At 30.7% G+C, this 20,607-nt stretch overlaps 2 protein-coding genes across 10 annotated transcripts in view; one reads left to right on the top strand and one right to left on the bottom strand.

Moving 5' to 3' along the window:
• Positions 1 to 1,218: 1,218 nt before the first annotated feature.
• LOC116340024 (plasma membrane calcium-transporting ATPase 3) overlaps positions 1,219 to 20,607 on the bottom strand; it is a 64,934-nt gene continuing 45,545 nt past the window's right edge. For 5 of the 9 annotated variants that reach the window (XM_031766161.1, XM_031766160.1, XM_031766159.1 and 2 more), the window contains one exon: positions 14,439 to 15,656. In XM_031766161.1, the coding sequence (XP_031622021.1) occupies positions 15,315 to 15,656 (342 nt within the window). In that variant the 3' untranslated portion in view covers positions 14,439 to 15,314. Of the gene's footprint in view, positions 1,559 to 7,750; positions 7,820 to 14,438; positions 15,657 to 15,964; positions 17,069 to 20,607 lie in introns of those variants that run through there. The other 4 variants (XM_031766164.1, XM_031766165.1, XM_031766166.1 and 1 more) reach the window with 4 other exon arrangements.
• Positions 12,654 to 13,656, top strand: LOC116340026. Its single transcript, XM_031766169.1, has 3 exons — positions 12,654 to 13,189; positions 13,289 to 13,431; positions 13,544 to 13,656. Exons 1-3 carry the CDS (start codon positions 12,736 to 12,738, stop codon positions 13,607 to 13,609), a joined length of 663 nt encoding a protein of 220 aa, XP_031622029.1. The 5' UTR covers positions 12,654 to 12,735; the 3' UTR covers positions 13,610 to 13,656.

The raw sequence follows: 20,607 nt of genomic DNA, 5'->3' as shown, positions 1-20,607 counted from the left end.
AAAAACAATTCAATAACGATTCATTTCCTCGATGAAAGTAGGATGTTAACACCTCAAAAGAATTGTGATTCTCATTCAATGTTCAAAAAATGTTTGGATCTTTTTTCAGCAGTTGATTTTTTGTTTGCTTCCAAGTTTTTGAATAAAAATAGCGTGTTGCTCACTGTTTTTGTTTGCTTGCGCGCTCAATTTATTAAAAATTCTATTCGAAAATAGAATCGTTTGTAATGTTTCATCAAATAGCTCAATTCGGTAAATCGGATATTATCGCCGTGTTCAATTTAATTTGTTTAGATCTGTGTGTAGTTGTAGTGGTGGTGGCTTGATTGATTTATATACTAATAGTATAGAAATAGTAACCGAAATGGTGAACGATTATTCATGATTGGTGGTTGTTTTGTTTATTTGTTTTCTCTTTATATTTTGCGAACAAATTACTCTTTCTAATAAGTACATTTCCATGTGAAGTCGTTGTTTTTTTTTTGTTGTTAGCATGAATGATGTCAAGCATATGTGCTATGTTCAGAACTACATTTTTTATATGAAGTTTTACATTTAAAAGTTTCACTTAATTCATTTTATTTTTAAATCTCTTTATCTTGGTAAACATTATGGATTTTTTTTTATTTTCATGTTTTAGTTTTGTGTGTGTCTGTGTTTCTTTCTCTCTCTTCCCCAGTTTTTTGTTTAAGTTATGTGCTGATTTCGCGCACACATAATTCGTTTAAATAATGCTTCTAAATACATTTCGAATTTTATTCATTATCATTTTTTTTTTTCATTTTGGTGATTGTGATTATGATCGTGATGAAGATTTACTACAGCATTTTTTCATTTCATTTTTGTTTGTTTGTCATTTTCGAAAATGGATCTGTAACGAGTTTAAAAATTCGATAAATTTTTTTTCTCCCTCTGCCCCGTTTGAATCGCGATTATACATATATAAATATTTTATATATATATAATTAATGTGTGTGTGTTTTTTTTGTGGTAATTCTTTTAAACTCCTTCATTATTTGTGAAATTTTTAAACATACTTTAATCCATAACGTGACGAAAGTTGATGTTATTTTTTATTCCATTTAAATATCTTTTTTCTCTTACTAATTTGTGTGTGTGTTTTTTTTTACCTTGAAAAATGGTTTTTATTTTATTTTTAAATGTTTAGTTTTGTTGTGTTTGGTTTCATATTTAAACAATAGTTTCTTTGTTTGTAATTTCTTTCTCTTTTTTTGTTTATTTCTCATTATTATTATTTTTTTAATTTCTTTTCTTTGTTTAAATTTTATGCTTTAATTCTTCAATTGAACTAATAGTTGAATAAAACGGCACAATTTTATACGGCTGTCTCCGTGTGGCTGTGTGATGATAAACGTTCCACGTCTATTTCGGGTATCGATAGTTCATCAGGTATATTGTCGGCATATTCAATTGACGATGTTTGCGATAAACGTTTACTCAACGATGTTTGTTTTCGCAGGACTTCGGCCAATGTTGTATTGCTGTGTTCACCGTAACGTGCATCTAAACCCTGGCGAAATGCATTTACAACCCGAATCTATATTAAATTTAACAATAAAAGCGAGATGCATATGCAATTTATAGGATCGTGTGTATTTTGTTGATTTGTATTTTAATGTAAATTAAATAATTTTTTTTCTGTGGATAAGAAAATAAAAATGAAAATAAAGAAAAAACTTTTTTTGAGGAGCGGGAAGAGGGTTCAGAACTCAAGAGAAAAAACAACAACCAATAATAGAAAAGAATCATTTACAGTTTTCTTTTAGTGATTTTCACTCAAAAATATTTTTGTAATATTTAGAACGTGCGCTTTGTGGCGTATTTTTTGGAGAATCGCTATAAACTTCACGTATACGATTAACGAAGAAATATCACCTTTTCTGCTTTTTATTTGGCTGTTTTAAATTTTTGTAAAATTTTGATAAAGAAAGAGAAAATTGGCTTCTCTTTTGAAAATGCTAAATGCATAGAAGAAGAAGAAGAAGCAGGCGAAGAAGAATGGAATATAGATGAAAATGAGGCAATAGGAAGAAATTCATAAGCAGATTGGAAGAAGTGTAGAGGAATTTCAAAGGAATACATTCGAAAGGAGCTACAATTTTAAGAATGAAATTCTTGTCTACGATTTCATAGGATAAATTAGGAAAATTGTTCTAGAATCAATTTGAAAATGGTTGTTTCTATTTTCAATCGAAAATCGATAAATATTTTATGACTAAAAATGCATAAAAAAGTTTATATAAATTTGACTATAAATTGAAACTGGTAGTATATATAATAAAATGCATTATTGCGAACTGGAATATTTCTACTATTATATATAGTATAAAATTTAAAATATGATTAATTCCAAACGAAGAGCAATTCCGAAGTAGTTAAATCCCAACGAAACTTTTACTAGAAACAAAATGATTGTCAGCAACCCCTTATAACTTCTATGCTCTATGGAATAAAATAGAATATAATATCGAACATTTGGAGGGAAAAAAATTGAAACATGAATTGTAGTTTGTTTATTATGTGAAGGGGGTGAGGGGCAAAAAGAAGAAACTTTTACTTAATCAGCATCAAATAAAAAACTTTCAAATGTATCGCATTCGTGAAGCTTTTTTCGAGCTTCTTCAATAATATAATAGTATTGTTTACAATGTATTGAAAAGATTCCAAAGGGCGATGAAGAAAAATATGCATGGACGAGTGTATTTATGGGCGAATTCATGATTCGATGCGTTTTATTTTCTTTTTTTTATAAAAATTGGTGATTTTTGATAGAGATGCAAATGCTATAAATGACTCTCTCTGCATTTAATGGTCTATCACCATTTTCATTAAAGCACACATGTACCAGATATTCTGGATGGTATACCTCTTGGTGATTAAAGCATATTATTTCTGATAAAATACCATACATGTTTCGCATAAGTACCAAATGCATTTAACACACGCATCGAACCATGAAGCTTTACCATTTAACTCGTCGCCATTTTCCTATACGGGTATTATTCACATGGAAAATTCTTGGAATATTTTCAACCGTAAACATGAATATTGTTATATTACGCAAAACCAATAAAAATATACACGAAAACGTATAAAAAAGGATTTAATGAATAAACAAAACAAAAAATAAACACAATGGCGCGAAGAGAAGCTTTGTGCCATTTAAATCTATATGTGATTCGTGTGTAGTGTATTGTGTTGTGTACATGTGTGTGTGTGTGTTTTCCCTTAATTACCCTAAAATTATATATAGCATATATGTATATGCGAAAATAGAAACGCATAAATCTCAATCGGATTTGTGTGAAACACATGTGAATTCAATTTAACATCATCCATTATGTTTTATTCCAGCTTAATTGACAACAAAATCAGCTAATTAATTTAATGAATTAGCCAAATTCAGATTGAGATTTATGGACAATTTATATAGAAATTTATTTCTTCTTCTCTCTGGTCACAAAACCGAACAAAAACATCGGATACATTTTGTAACAAGAGAGTTTATTTAAACCATAAAAAAAAGAAATGCAAAATATTATCATTATTGTTACCACACAATATAAATATTGATTAATTACAGGAACACAAGGACGAAACAGCAAGCAATAAATATTTATACAAGAATATCAAACAACATAGAAAGTAGTAAAATCACATTTAACACAGGAAATTGAAAGTTTGCATCACAGACCAACTCGTCGTTGGTCAACCCATCACTTTCACTCGTCGTTGCACATTTCTGATGGAAATGCAAACAAGTTAGTATGACAAAAAAAAAAAAAAAACATAAATTTAATCAACAATCAACGAACACCATGTAACCGTTTAATAAAAAAGAATCAGTAACAAGAGAAGATAAAAAAGTTTATTCATTATCTTCGTCAAAAATTTGAAACATTAACACCATGTGCAAAACAAAAATTGTTGGCGTTAATTTAAAATGGAACAAAACAAAATAGTTAGACTCAAAACCTACAACCAAAACCAAGTCAAGCGCATTCCATTATTTAGAAAATTAGCCAAAAGTCTTGAGCGCGACAAAGCCACCGCCAGCACCAATACATCGATTAATCATTTTCTGTTCTACTAAAAATTGAATAACCATATCGACGCCCAAGACAAGAGCACAAAATTTTAACTCAAACATTTCGAACTGCAAACAAAAATTAATTGTATGTTAAATAATTATATTCTTCAATACGACGAAAAGAAATCGAAGTTTTTCAAATCAACCATCGATGCATGTCACTCGGCCAATGAGTTTCCTTCTATTTACAACTTTATTAAGTAATATTTAATGTTTGGTTTTGATTACATTAGAGACAGAAAGAGAGAGACCTTTTTCTAGTTGTACTATAGATTTGAGAGAACATTATTATGAGATGGATATTATAAAAGTAAAATATTTATCATTTTTTATTAAAATATATGTGAGTATTTGTATGTTAGATTAACGAATGACATTTCTGAATGTGTTTATGTGTGAATATGTTTGTGTGTGAAATGTTCAAGTTTTTTCAATTTTTTTAAATGTATCAAATGAACAAAACAAAATGAATGATAAATAAAGGCTAAATGGAGTTAGTGATTTGGACATAATTTAGCGAAATGGAACTTTTATTTCACAGTTCCTCAATCAAATTAAATAATGCATAATATGTATCTCGAGCTGTGTTTGTTAGCATCAATATATTAGTCGAATCGAGTAGTTTTATGTACAAATGAAAAAAACAATGTCCGTGAAAAAGAAATAGAAGAAAATGTGTTTTTCCATTTGTTCAATTGATGGAAATATTGGGCTATGCTAAAATAAATTTGAAGCGCACATTTCATAATTGAAGCTTTCGTTTATAACAAAAAAATAGAACAATGTGTGTCCAAGAAAATCCAGGTTGTTTCATTTAAAATTCGTTCTACGTCAACTAATCATGGCGAACGAAATGAATTATGGCCAATTAAATGCGAATGCACAATGTTTTTTTGAACAACATCAGTGTATTGTAGCGAATTATAAATAATTTAAATAAAAAAGAAGACATTTCGATTAAAAAAAAAATTAATTAATTTTCGAAACTGAAATTGACCTGGATTTTGAAGAATGTCACTTTTAAATTTGATGAAAATTATGGAATTGAAATTAATGAAAAAGTTATATGAAATTTCAGACATTTAAAGAGTACTGTAGTTGGGCTTTTTATTTAGTAGCATTATATCGAATAGAAAAAAGTGTAAAATAAAATGAATAATGTTACAAAAAGCTCTCAAGATGAAAAGCAGTCATAGAAAATTGTGCACTACAAGTGCTGCTATAATGAATGCATAAGTGTTGGCCACTCGAAACACAAGATTGTTTTTTTTTTGGCTTGAAAAACATGGACTCGAAAGTGGCAACACGGCGGTAATTTACATTACTGTCAGTTTGCACACCTATGCAAAACCAAGTTTTCGCCAACATTTTTTTTTTCACATTTTTTCGAGTGTTTAAACATTCGTAATAGAGTTGTTAGAATAGAATTTTTGAAACATGTTTTCGCAAATGTCATAGCAAAATTAATAATAAATTCCTTTTAAAAGATTTGCAGTCATACTACGTGATATTTTCTATCTGTGTTATTAAAATTTGTTTAGCTAATTCTATCTACAAAGCTAGTTAAGTTTTGCACATGTTTTCGTTATACAGAGAGAGAGAGGCGCGCGTGCCTAATCACAATGTCATCGAATTCTAAAAATGTCAAATCGAATTGAAATAATTGTTTGCTTTTCGACGAACTCAAAAAAAGCTCAATTCCATGCAACACATTCAAAGTTTATTTGAATTATTGTGTTTATTCATTGAATATAACAAAAACGGTCGTGAAACGGCATTGTGAAATGAAAATGATAAAGAAATCGAATTGGGAGAAATCGGTTGGACATTTGAATAACTATTTTGTATGTGTGTTTAAAGCGTAACAACATACTTACAATAAAATATGTGTGTATACGAGCACATTTTGATAAGCATTTTTGTTTGTAACACTGTTTTCAACTATTGATGTAATTAATTTGAAGCAAAACAAAAACCTAGACAAAAACAAAAACACTCATTTTCCTAGGGGGTAGACACGTGGAATAGGATTAGACTTTTAGTGTAAAAATTCGAGAAATTAAAGTGGAATAGACAATTCAGTAGCTGAATTCACATGGATTCACTAATACCATGTATGGAATAGCGAAAATGGGTTAGATTCAATGTTTTTGTAATCGATAGTACAGAATTTTATCAAAGCATTGTTTTGAGATAGTAATTTTCTCTTTTTTGAAATATTTTTTAGTTTAAAAGTCGATTACAAATTTACAAAACAATAGATATTATCAATAACAAATTGTCATACTCCAGTGTCGATAAATAAGTTTTCAACAAAGTGAATAACGGCGAAATGTGACATCATATTTGACAATGAAATGACGGATTGGTGGAATAGTAGGATTACTGTTTATATATTGGAATCATGGTTTAATCGTTTGTGTCTCTCGCTAGTCATTTTCAAAAACAAACAAAATTTTATACTATTAAATCGTTAATGCATCATTTTACATCAATGTTATGACTAAAAAAAACATGTACAGATACCATTTGATGTTTACTTAACCTGGTTTTTCCGGTCACTGATAAAATGTCCACTGCTATCATCTATAGTGGGTGCGAGGACATTACATAATTTAAGAGTGGATAAATGAATTTAAATAGCAATTGCTACCATTTTCGCGTTTGCTTGCTTATTTAAATATGCATGGAATTGAGCATTATTTTCGTATTAAATACGAAAAGCAAAAAAAAACTGTCGGCCCACTCTTAAATGACGTATAAACGAAATCAAAAGGAATATCATATATATGTAATGTATCTGACACCAATAAAATTCGGTTTTCTTTTTCCTATTCTTCCTTTTTTCGTAGTTTGACTGTATTTTTTTTAGTTTTGTAACATATCATTCAAAATATAAACAACAACCAACGCAAGACTAAATAAAACAATGTATTCAGTAAAGCAAACAAACATAACTCAAACGACGGACATACGAACAAAAACAGAAGAACTCAGCTGTCGACTGGCAAAAATCAAAATTGAAAAAAAAATCATTGCTGTTTTACTTTAAAAAGAAATAGAATAAAGATTGAGCCAAAAGCCAAGCTTTCAAGATGTTTCCATTCGAGATAAAATTGTTTGGGATACAGGCAAGAACAAACAACCACAAACAAATTTCGTATGTGTACGTGTGTGAGTGTATTTTAAAAGCCACGTAAAAGCAAAACTAAAAAGCACTAAAGGATATAAGTGTCGAATGGTTAATGCAAGGAATGAAGCCGCATCTCGACCGAGAAAATTTGGCATTTAGTTCATTGTCACAATTGCGTATGTGATTTATAACGATAAAATCTCTATCGAGATATTCAAGCAAACATAACATTTTTTTTTTCTTAAATTAATATTAGGTTTTTTTTCTGATTTCGTTCACATAACAAATGCAGTGTAATATAAGAAAGGTATGCATTAATTAATAACAAGGCAAAAACAAAAAAATAGACAAGGAAAAAGAGTCAAACAGAAAAAGTAGTTGTTTTGACACACTAAAAACAGATTTTTTTTTCAACAAAAAAAAAACATTTTTTTTTTGCGAAAAACAGCAAACAGAGTAGAAAACATAAGAAGATAGTGAGCATGGAGAAACAGAAAGCGGCTTACAGCTTGATCAGTGGAGCTCTTGCTGTAGGGTACTGGAATCAAACGTTCTTGTAATTCACCTCCTATCACCTTTAAAAAGAAATATCAAAGAAGAAAGAAAAACAATAAAGTAAAATGATGATTGCATAGGTTGAAGAGTAATGAAAAAAGAGCAAGTGTGTGTGTGTGAAAGAGAGAAAAATAGAAATAGAATAATTGAGCAAGAAAATTAGATATAATTAAACTAAATAAATAACTAAAATCTAAAATAAAAATGTTTCAGTATGATAAATATGTGGTATACGAGAATTAAAAAAATAAAGAAGATAATAATAACCCGAATCACATGCAATGAATCAAGAGAGTGAATAAACTATTTAAGTTATAATAAATAATTATTCGCTGTCTTCATCGCATGAATCAAGATCCATAAACAAACTCACATAACAAAACGGAAGGGCAAATCAAATTTCATCTCAAACAAAAACATGACATTTTCTTTGTAATTTTTCACCAACTAGGACCTATGTCCATCTCTGTAGCATTAATATGATCATTTTTTTTTTGTCTTATATAATTCATGTTTGTTTGTATTAGAAGTAAATCAACGAAACTTAAAAAAAGAATTTTGAATAATAGCCATGAATCGCTTGGGAATATTGAACAAAAAAAAAACTATCCGAAAATTAAAATCCACTTCGAGTGCATTCATTGGGACATATCAATGCTAAATAAAGGCCGTTTTTTCATATGGGCACGCATTCTCGGCTACATCTATAATCGTGGCTTTTTTTATTGATGTGGTGTGCATTTCACGAAACCGGTCAATTTATCCTTTTATTTTGGAATGTGAATTCCATTTTTTTCTGTTTAACTTAGAGTGGATGTGTATGAGTTCAAAACGAATATCTAACTAACCTCAATGGGTTTAATATCATTTAAATCAGAACGAAATATTATTCGATTTTCAACATCAACATGAAGATTTTTTTACTCATCAATTCAAAACAAAACATGATAATAGTAATAATGAAATGTTTGAAAATCTATCCCGTTCCGATAAATGTCCATAAAATGAGTGAAGCACAAAAGTGCTCAGGATTAAATTGACCGAAATGGGAAGGATATATAGAATTGATTTAAAAACGAAAAATAAAACAGCTGCGCACGTGGAATGGTTTCGTTTCAATATTATCACATGCGCCATTCAAATTGCATGAGACGAAAATAGCAACTGGGGAGAAGCACTAAAAAACAATATCTGAACGATAGAGTGATTGAATGCGTAAATGAAATACATATTGTATGGTATTTGTATGAATTGTAATATCTTAAAGGACATTGTGTATGTGTGTGTATGTGTATTTTTGCTTTGGAAAGGAAGGAGAACTTAGAAGCCGGTGATCTTAATTTTTGGTTTTTCTAGTTAAAACACAGTATCAAGGACCTTAAAATTCGAACCCGAAAAATCAGACACATGATGGTCCTGTGATGATGCACGTATACGATGTTTTTAAAGAATCTGACGATAAAATCACAAAACAGTAACAAAAAAAAAATAGACGAAATTTGTTCAATTTGCATTCCGGTCGATTGTAGTCGGTTGATTGATGTGACACGATCTTCTCTTTTGCGCTTTTGTTTTTCTTGCAAAATTTTCGGTGACAATATCCTGACTTCATTGATAAAACGAAAATAGACTCTGCTTTTCTCTCGTCTAGTTATATCTTTTGACTTCACTTGAAGATTTCATTCATTTTTTTTTTTAAGTTTTGTTCATCGAACATTTAACGCAAAGAATTGAGAAAAAAAGGTATTCATAACTGGTAGTATGGTACCTCTTTTAGCAAAAGAATTCCATAAAGCTATTTTACCGATATTCAATTTTCTCCATTTTGGAATCTGATATGCGAACGCGTTTTCATATTTGGGGTTTACTAAGATAAAGTTCATTTTATCATCCAAATAGGTAGAGAAAGCTTGTTTCAATCAATATGAAATACAAGCGCCCAGATCAACATTTGAAATCAACTCAAGAATGTACATTCTTTTTCTTCTCTTCGACGTTTTCATCACCTCGTTTATCTCAAAGACAAAATACTTGTCTGCATTTCTTTGGTATCAGAATTTATTGCTTTTTATATACGGTTAATTGTTTATTATTCATTTCTAACATTGGACATCTATTGCTACACTCTTATATCGGTGGTATTAATATTTAGTATTTTGGGATTTTCAGCTACGATTAATCCAAAAGGACTAAAAAGTAATCCAATGGGATCATTTTATATTTTTTAACTTGAGTTCAATAAACACTTTTTTGTTGTTTGTAAAAAAATATCTCAAAATGAATCTTCCTTTGGAACACTGTTTCATATTGTATTGACATTTACATGAAACTTCAAATGCTTGTCATTGTCATTCGATTGCAAACACAACCTTTCACGGTCTTATGTTTATTGTGTAAATCACGTGCACCGTTGTCGAAAAAACTAAATTTTGTTTCTGTTGGAATTTCGATTAGTTTGTTTATTAGAATATAATTCTCAATAGAATCCTTTTTTCCATCGCTTCTGTGCAATTTATTAGATTTCTGATAAAATATTTTATAGCTAGTGAAAACAAAGTAAAGAATTGATTAGCGAATGGTTTTCAATAGAATTTTGGGTCGGTTCGCATCAATATCAACATTCCATGTCACAACCGCTTTTGTGTGCTCAGTGATTTTTTTTCAAAAGGGTAACATGGCAAACATTTTGCAAAATTTTCAAAATCCATCAGAATCTTGAACAATCGAAACACTATCGTAAAATGCGTGTTGACGAAAGATTAATTCTTGCTTTGTTGACGAATGATTTTCAATAAGATTCTTTTGCATCGAATATCAACATAAATTCCGTATCACACCTTTGGGAGTGTAATTTAGCGAACATTTTGTCAGCATTTGAAATCGGACTGCAGAATTATGTAATTGTATTTATGCAAGAGTGAAATGAACGCATTGATATTTGTTTATTGTGAACCCGTTCGATCACATGAATCGGTGATTGTATATTTTGATAAATTTTTAGAGGCCTGTTTTTAAAATACCAGGAACCTATAAATTCATCAACAATAATACATTGCGATTTTTGAGTATAATTAATAAATTTATTTGATGGCATGCATAGTCTATCATAGTCATTGTAGTTTTTGATAAATATAACAGTGGCCTGAATATTTTTAAACCGGCACTTTTATATTTATCAAAATATATTTTGATTATTCATCAATATTTCGAGGTATAAATATCGGTGGAGATTCCAATACGTTAACAGTTGCTAAAAATGAGCGGTCGCAAACGGAATCACGAATCGGCGTTTAAGCCACGAAAGAAGATAAAAATTAAAGAACACCAAACAATTAAAAAAAGTGATCGAAAAGGTTTAAAAGTGAATCTGCCTATTAACACTGGAAAATTTGCTCAGTTGATTGACGTATACGTATTAGAAATGACACGGTGCTACATATTGGGTGTACTGAATTTGCATTATTTCACCAGTGATCATTTCAATCGCAGTACAGACGAGCAAATCGAAGCATTCTATACTCAATTCGTCGACAAAAATTTATTTCGAGATTGGTTTTACGGCGTTCAGTTCATTGAGCATGCATTTAACGACGCCAGAGAAAGCGGGTACAGGTTGTGTTACGGCATTTGGTACTATTGCCAAAAATACGGTGTTCGAGCTCCAGTAATTAAAGGATTCGGGAATGTAGTTGAATACGCAGTACAAATGTTTTATACAAATTACAAAAATAATATTTGTATGCACGCTCACTCACGCATCCGAAAGTTTTTCACACATCAAAACGCGAGCAAAGCACAAATTGATGACACCATGGATTTCTTATTCAAGCAAAACTCCAACTGTGTGCCAGACCTGAATTTGATGTGGGAACTGGAAAATACATTAAAGCCAATCCGATTCGACGATGGGAAAGGGTACTTTTTTTGCTATGGAAAGCAATTGGTTCAAATACATACCAATATTCCTGAATTTGCAACAGTGAGTTTTCGTTCATTTATTATTGTGAATCAAACGATTATATTTTTTATGCGATTTTTTTCCATTTTGAAAATTCTACAAATATCACACGAGTAATTTTATCAATTTATTTTTTGGAAAATATACAAAAATAGGTACATTCGCAATCATGAACGTGAACGAAAAGCCGCATTGAAGCGAGGTGAACACAGAAATTTCACCGTGGTACCAACGTCATCGTTCGAAAGACATTACATTCGAATTGATCGTAGAGTGTTTTATCGCATGTTGAGACAGATAGAATGTCCACATCGATTATTTCGCAATAAAAACGGCGGCCCAAAACAGGAGGAAGACATCAAAAGTAAAGAATGGGATGTATTATGGCGTCTGTATTTCGACATCGATAGCATCGAAAGAGAACCGAGAAACAAAAATGATGGCCATGCAACAATAAAATTCGACAACTCTATTCAAACAGATGGTGTCGGTATGTCATTTTTGATGGAACGAACAAAATTCATCATTGAAAAAGACGATGAAGAGCGTATGAAAGAGACACAAGAGATGCTTCTGAAAAGCCAACAAGTGTATGGTCTCGATCCTGGACTACGTTTGGTCATTGGTGGTGTGCGCATTAACAATTTCAACGATCGAAATAATCGCACTGAAACAATCATTCGATTGACATCGGGCCAATACCAAGATATGATAAATTCATCGCGACGGAACAAATGGCGCAAAAAATTGACAATTGAAATCGATGAAAAGATGCGTCTACATCGTGAGTCATTTGATGAGCAGCCTGGTCCACGAGCCGAAGACCATAAATCATATGCTGATCATATTTTGCGTCATTTTGAAGAAAAGTTCACAGCATACAGATAGTATGAATACGCTTTGCAAGCATTTCTCCAGTACATTGACACGAATAGAGCACTTGATGCATATGCAACCAAGCTCATCGATGGTAAGCAAATGTTCATATTTGTCGGTGATCGTTTCATTGCGGCAGATTCACCAGCCCGAGGATATATTCGATCGAAGGTGCGAGATTTGTTCGAGAAGTTGAAACGTCGCCGTAAATGTACAGTGGTCGAGGTGGACGAATTTCGAACGACCAAATTATGTTCGTTGTGCTTCCGTGAACTTGAAAAACCGACAAAAAGAGGCAAAGTAAAGGAGAAATATCGCTATCTCACATGCCATGGATGCGAACCATTGTGTGGAGAAAATGTGCTTGGAAAAGCCCAAGGTACGATTGAATCACGAAAAAGCAATCGCAAATTGACGCAGCAACGAAAACATCGTCCCCGTACTGATGGTCCACGTATGGCATCAAAATTTCGTAAATATGAAGAGAAAACTCGAATTGGGCGTACTATCACCTGGAATCGTGATGCAAATGCAGGTCGTAACATTCTCTACAAAGGTTTGTGTTTGTTAAATTGATATGCTCTCAGTTTAATATGAAAAAGTCAATGAACAATAGACAATGAATTCGTTTTTTTTATTCCTTACAAACAAACAGGATGGTGTGCTGTTATGAATATAGAGCTACATCCAGCATTTCAACGGCATGTTGAAGAAGAAGAAGAAAATGCAGGAGGAGGAGATCCACCGCCAGCACCACAAGCACGAGCTCGACAATCAAGACGAGCAGCATCCAATCAAGTATGTAATCATTTCAATAATTCTGCTTTGAATTTATCTAATCAATTGAAGCTACACATACTTTTAATTTACGTTCATATTTAGAAATTGATATAATCATTGTCATTTTCAGAATCAACAAACAACACAACGAACATTGCGTTCTCATCTGGATCAAGCGCGGAGCTCTCGGCCGTAAGCCCTGGGTTTTGTGCGGGATTTCAACGTGTTCCTACAATTCGCTACAATTAGTAAGTATTTAAATTTAATCCTACAGTGCTAAAATTTAATCCTTTTGGATTATTTTGATGAAAAATCCCAAATGATTAATATTTAATCCCTTCTATTTTACATTGTAATTAGATTATACTAGATTGCGAGCGATTACTAGATTGAGAGCCAACTTGGTTCAGCCAAGCAATAAATTTACCACCCATATAAGTGTTCACATAAGATATTCCTATTTTTACCACATGATTAATTGGATTATTTTTATTTTTATGGCAGTGTTTTTACTTTGATACACAGATATGCTTATCTCTTTACCTCGCATTAAAATTTACATTTAAATTTGATAGGTAAATGGCTCAAAATACTCAACATTATGCCGTATTAAAAGTTTTTTTCTAAATGAATGCCTGTAAATATGTGTAAAAGATGTTTTCACACATCGCGCATTTTAGATGATCAACTTCTTTTCATTTATAACGATATCAATATCTTTTTAAATGTTTAAGTAATATCTGATAAGAAACTTATTGGGCTGGTTATTTTTTTGTTTTGGCCTCAAGCACGCATGAAGTTAAATTCGACGAGAGGAAATTAATTTGAAATTAATAAATTAAAAAGTAAAAGAGCAAACAAAATAAATAACTCAAACGTGTGAACAAAAGCAAAAAACAAAAAGACTTTATTTGTTAGCAATTCATAAAAGCAATACCAAAAATAAACTTAAATGATACAGCGAAAAAAACAAAAGCACATCTAAAAAAAAAAACAAATGACACAAGAAAAAAACACACAAAACAAACGATAAAAAAATATGGTTTTATTTGTTTTAAAATTTTTGGATCTTATTTCCATTTTACTTGTCGGTATTAATTTATAAAATAGTATTAAGACAAAAAAAATAATAATTAGAGAAATCGAAATGAAATGGTCTGATAAGTATTTTCTACTTCTTTTTCTTTCAATCGTTCATGTGTCGTGTTTTGAGCGTTGAACATTAAATAGTTTGAGAGTGCATTTTTTTTCTCCTCCACGTCAATATTTTCGCTTTCAGTGTGACTGCCTATGAGACGATTGGATTTTATCAAATGACACCGCATAGATATTGTCACATTTTCCGAAATGGAGACATTTAAATGTCCAATGCTCAAATACACAAAATTAAATAGATCCTTCCTTTACTAAATAATAAGTTCATTTCATTTAAGTAAATTTTGTGTTAATCGTTAATTAAATATTTTATTTTCTCTACTTCAAAGGTTGAAAGTTTTTTTTCGTTTTTCGCATTATTTCTCAGAGACAACAAACGAAACATGTGTGTATATTTTACGTGTGTTTTGGGTGTGGGTGTATATGTGATTTTTTTTTCGTCTTCATATTATTTTTTTCGTTTCGGGATTGTTGACAATAACTATGCCGCAAAAAATCGAGTATTTTGAATGTGTGCGTATTTCAAGATGGAATCATATAGTGATTTTTTTTATTTTCTCTGGAACAAACGAAAAAAAAACGAAAAGAAAAACGATGAAAATAAGAGTGCGATTTAAATGTGCGCAAAAATGTCGAATTCTGGAGGAAGGGTGATTCTAATTCACGCCTAACAAATTCTTATCTACTGAAAGAAAGTAGTTTCTCTATATTTGTTTGTGTCTTCTTTTTTTAAAAAAAAAAATGTTTTAAATGCGTGTTTCATGAACGGGTCGCGGTAGATCCTCATTATATCTTTGTCCGCCACGACCACCGTTTTCAGTGGTGACGTTGTCTTCGTCAATAAATGACATATCAGGTAAATTTGACGACATTGCCACAGCCGCCGATTGCGAGTCTCGTTGCAATAATTGCTGTTGATACTGTTGATATGCTGCAAGCGGTGATAGATTTTTTTGTGTGCCAATGTTAAAATATGCCATATTAGGATTTAACTGCGAACGTAAGCTACGCAAGCTGTGCAAACTGTGCACGGATCGTCGTTCTTCTAAATCTTCGAGGGTTGAACGAAAAGCCCGTATTACGCGAAGCTGCATATGTACGGATAAAACAGAAAACAACATTTGAAAATAAAAATAAATAAAAAAATAAGAACAAAAATCAAAATCAAATAATAAAACAATTAAATGAAAACATATTAAATCAATTCAAAATAAAATAAAAAAACAACAAAATTCATTTTAACAAACGAGTTTTTTTTTGTCATTAAAAAAGTATATAACAAAAAGACAATAAATAAAGTTGAAAATGAAGAATAAAAAGCATATATCAAATAGTTTTTAAAAGAAAATAAAATACACGAGAAAGAGACAGAGAAAAAAGAAAACACAACAACAACGAAAGTCAGCATTGTTAGTTTAATCGGTTTTGATATCGTTTCTTTGTTTGTTTGGGTTTTTTTGGCTAACGTGATTCGATTTACAATGATTTTTTGTTTTAAATTTCTTTTCTTTTTTCTTATTTCAAAATAAAAAACCGTTGAAACTTTGATGAAGTGCGTTTCAAAAATGTTCTCATGAACTACGGATGCTTGAAAATGCAGGGAAAACTTTAACTTGTAAAAGGCATTCATTTCCAATATTCTTTATCATTTCGTGCATTTAACTTGATAGGACTATGTAAAAATCAGCAACTTCATGAAAGTTTTTGGACGATTGTTATATTTCAGCAACAACTAAAATCGCTAAATAACTAAATCATAATAAATTCACTTGAACTTAACAGTATAAGAAATAAACTGAAAAATTAACGTTAATAGCAAATAAACGAAGAATTTTTCTCTTTTTTGGCCTACAGCTGATAAATCTGAGACAATTTAATCGACACGAATGTGATAACGGTGAACTTATTTGGTTGCGCATCATTTCATCCATCGTACTTAATTGAGGATATATATTTCCACAGCAATTCTTAAATAGATACATTCATTTAAAAAAAATTATTCTAAATTTTAATAAAAACTAGACTGAGCTAATTAGTCAATATGGACGAAAGTTCGTTCTGCATTTTAAAAATAATAAACCCTTCGTATGATTTTTAAAAAAAGAAGGAGAAACATTGCTTCTCCCTATACGTATTGCATAAATGATAGTGTTTTATTTGTCAGTGGAAGTTGTTTCTGCATTAAGTACATAAAGTTTATGTGGTTAGCTTGTCTGTTCGATTTCGTGGTCATATTTGGATTTTGTCTGTCGATTTGAATTGCAACTATTTGGTAGTGGCATGTGCACTTCTGGTTAGAAGCAAGGTAAAGCTGGGCAGGGTGCTTTATGAGATTTGTTTTTGTATAAATTCGGTTTTGTGTGTATTTTGATGTTGATTAGTGAAGCCTCGTAGCGCGTGTTTTCAATGTTCTTTTTTACAAACATGGGTGTGTGTGTGTGTGTGTGTGTTAGATTGCCTACTCCAGCTTTTCTGTATCGGTGACCACATTATCTGTTTCCTGAAATATACATACGGCCGGTTGTTATTCAATACAATTTTGAATATTATTTGTTTTTGAATGGGGATGGTTGAGGTTTCGCTGTTACGAAATACGACAAACACAGAAAAAAGAGATTATGAAGCTGCCGATGCAAACAAATGCAGATGGTATATGATGTACAGTGAAATATATAAATGCGGCGAAACGAAATTTCAATCTGCTAAATGACTATAGTAACAATAACAATACGAAACGACACTTCCATGTATTTGTTGATATCATTCGAATTTTATTCTAATAATGGCACAGCGGTTGGCTTTTCTATATTTGTATACTATATTAATGGTAAATGATACACGTAAAAGTACAATTGATGAACTAAGTATATATTATCTATTGAAAATATCGTGTATGATATCCATCGCATGCGTTATACGTTTCCTCGATTAAGTACGGTGATTCCTTTACTTCGATGCTCAACAAATATACCAATGTATTTCTAAGATTCTTTTTTTAAATCTAAATGATACCAATTAATGATTGTTCGGAACATATTTAGAAATAATTTCTCGATTCTTATCCAACCTTTCACGGAAAATCGTCTAACAATAGAAAATTCAGCAGCGATTGTTAGATAATTTCCCCCTCAAATCACTAGGTTTCCATCAGATTTTTTTTTTTTTTTTTTTAATTATATTTGCCAATTTGAAAGGCTAGTATTGAATACTATGGTTTTTTCATGATGGGATATTTAAAGCACTTCTTTGACAGACTTGAAGTGCATTTTTGATTGCGATTTATGATTCCGATATATTTTCGTTATCAATCGCATTTCAGAAGAAAAAACGTTTTTTTTAATCACATTTTTCTGTGTCAGCTTGATGTGATAAATTATCTCAGTTTTATTGGAGTTTTTTTTTGTGTTGATAGAAAAAAGTAAACATTTTATGTGTATATATATTATATCAAAAGCGATTAAGAAAGAGGATTTGAAAGAATTTGAAATGAAAAATTAAAAATGATTAGGAAAAAACCAAAAACCAAAAAAAGAAAGACATCGTTTTTTTATTGTTATAGAAAAAGACACCACAAATGAAAAAGAAACATATGTTAGTCAGCACACTCATCAAAATGTCAATCAAATTATGACATTTTTAAACAAAACGCTTTATTGTAGTTTAATAATTAGATTATTAATATCATTGGTTTTTATTTAAATCGGTTTAGATTGCAATGTCAAAACGATTTCGCAACGAACGTCGAAAACAAATCAAACGGAATAATCAAACACGAAAAAATAAATATAATTAAATTAATTAATAACGAATAAAAAAAGAAATAGAGCGAAAATTCAAAACAATCAAGCAAATAATGAAATAAAAACATATTAATATATATTTCCATTTTAATCAACTAAGTTTGAATACGTACATGTTCGGCTCGATAAATAAAGAACGTTCGAGTTCTAAAGTAAATACATAATCGTTGATGTATCTATGTTTATTGCGAAATAAATAGATTTTCGTTCAAAGCATTGTGTTCAGTTTTTCTTTTTGTATTTCGTTTCGTCAATTATGCAGGTTGACGAGAAAAAGCAAAAGTAAATGAACGAGTGCTATTTCAAATTTGTTTAAATAGACCTCAATGAAATATAACGTGGCGTGGTTGAAGCCAATTTTAGGTGGTTGTGCTTCGAATAAAACCGAAATCTGATTTAATTTCGTTGGCTGCATAACATAAGCATATAATGGACACATTCAATGAACTGTGTGCGCTCGCGCGAATCATATTATATAGCGTGTCCAGTCATTTCGGGTGCATATTTTATCATTGAAATTATGAGCAAGGTGTAAAATGAAAATGGAATTTGTTTGTAGTCAAATCAATTTATCAAAATTCGTAACACAATGTTTCGACTGTCACAAATGAACATAGAATTCGATGAATGTGGTACACTTTTTTTTTCTCTTTAAGGTCGATGAATATGATGTGAGCTTTTGAATTGTTTTTATTTTAGTTTTGTTGATTTGATGTGTATGAACAAATAATCAAAAACCCAAAAATATTGTTCACGAACAAATTGGTTTGTTGATTGTCTTTGGCAAAATATATTAGCATATTTTACATCCATCGTTCACATGCAAAAAAAAAACAACATCCGTCGACATTATATCATGCGAGTCGCTAAATACTTTTTAGCTGATGAATTATTGAACAATCAAATGAGATTTTCCAAACGAGATGCATGTATTTATTTTTTTTGGGCAAATATATTTTGATTGAATTTCATATCAATGAATTTTGTCCATTGTTTTATGGCAAATACTTTTTTTTGTTGTTGCGATAAATGCAATGAGAAAAAGAGAGAGAAAGGGATAAAAAGAAACAAATGCAAACTCGAAAAACATGTCCCACACTCAAGATATACCTCATTTTTTTACCTGAATATTTCTTTTTTTCCTTTCAACTTTCAAACAAGAAAATGAAAACACAAGCAAAACTCGAGAGAGAAATGACATGATTTGTTTTAAATCGAAAGACAAACATTAGAAATGGGATGATTTCGTTTTTGTTTAATTTATTTTGTTAGTTTGTAAAACGTATATATTTATAATATAAATTTTATATGTTTGGCTGAACTGTTTCGTTTGATTTGAATTGCGGTAAAAGTAGCGGCAACATTTTGGCGAATTGTAATATTCCATTCTTTGCCTTCCATGCTGCGTAAAAAAGTTAAAAAAATCTTATTGATTTTAAGAAATATTCAAAGAGAGAGTGAGAGAGATAAAGAGAAAAAGAGAGATCGAGCGTGGGTGCGTGTAGGTTGGTGTAACTTTTAGAGAATAAATGGAATTTAAATCAGTTAATAGTTTAGCGCTTGAATACATGATGCGAATGTGGAAAAATGTTGGACCGAAAATAAAGTGCAATATAATTTTGGGTTTAAAATTGGCTTGGAATAATGAAGATCGGAGTAATATCTATGTATAGCTGTTGCACAATTTCAATTGTGTATTTGATGCGAGAGAAAAAAAAATACAATATATTGTCTCCTGTAAAAAATGTTTGTTTTATCGTTGAATCGAACCAATATGAGTAAAACAAAATCAAATGCTTATCATAACATTTCAATGCGGAAATATTTTGCATTGATTGAGCTAGTCTGTTTGAATACAGAAATAAATAACTAGAAATAATGTGTGAACAAAGTGTATCTCCCATTTTGGTTGTGGAATGGAACAAAAATAATATATGCATACACATTAAATTCAACAATGTCTAACGCATAATTTTGGGGGTCGGGCAGGAGTTACTGGGGATTACAGGTGTGCTTCTTATATCGAAGTAAGTAGTGCAAAACTTTATTTCTAAGTTTCTTCGCTAAGCGAAAATCACACTACATTCAATACGACATTTTGAATGATTAAATTATGTAAATGCACTATGTGTAGAAGAGCGAGATAGACACACACATAGAAATAGCGAGAGAGGTTAAGACAAAGAACTTGAATATTCAGGTATTTTGAGTAAAATAATTAAATTTGGGGTGATTGGGA

This window comes from Contarinia nasturtii, unplaced genomic scaffold (genome assembly GCF_009176525.2).
Source record: "Contarinia nasturtii isolate CC-2019 unplaced genomic scaffold, AAFC_CNas_1.1 Cnas_scaffold_630, whole genome shotgun sequence".
Lineage (NCBI taxonomy): Eukaryota > Metazoa > Arthropoda > Insecta > Diptera > Cecidomyiidae > Contarinia > Contarinia nasturtii.
Note: the sequence above shows the minus strand (reverse complement) of the source record. Positions and strands in the feature narration are given on the sequence as shown.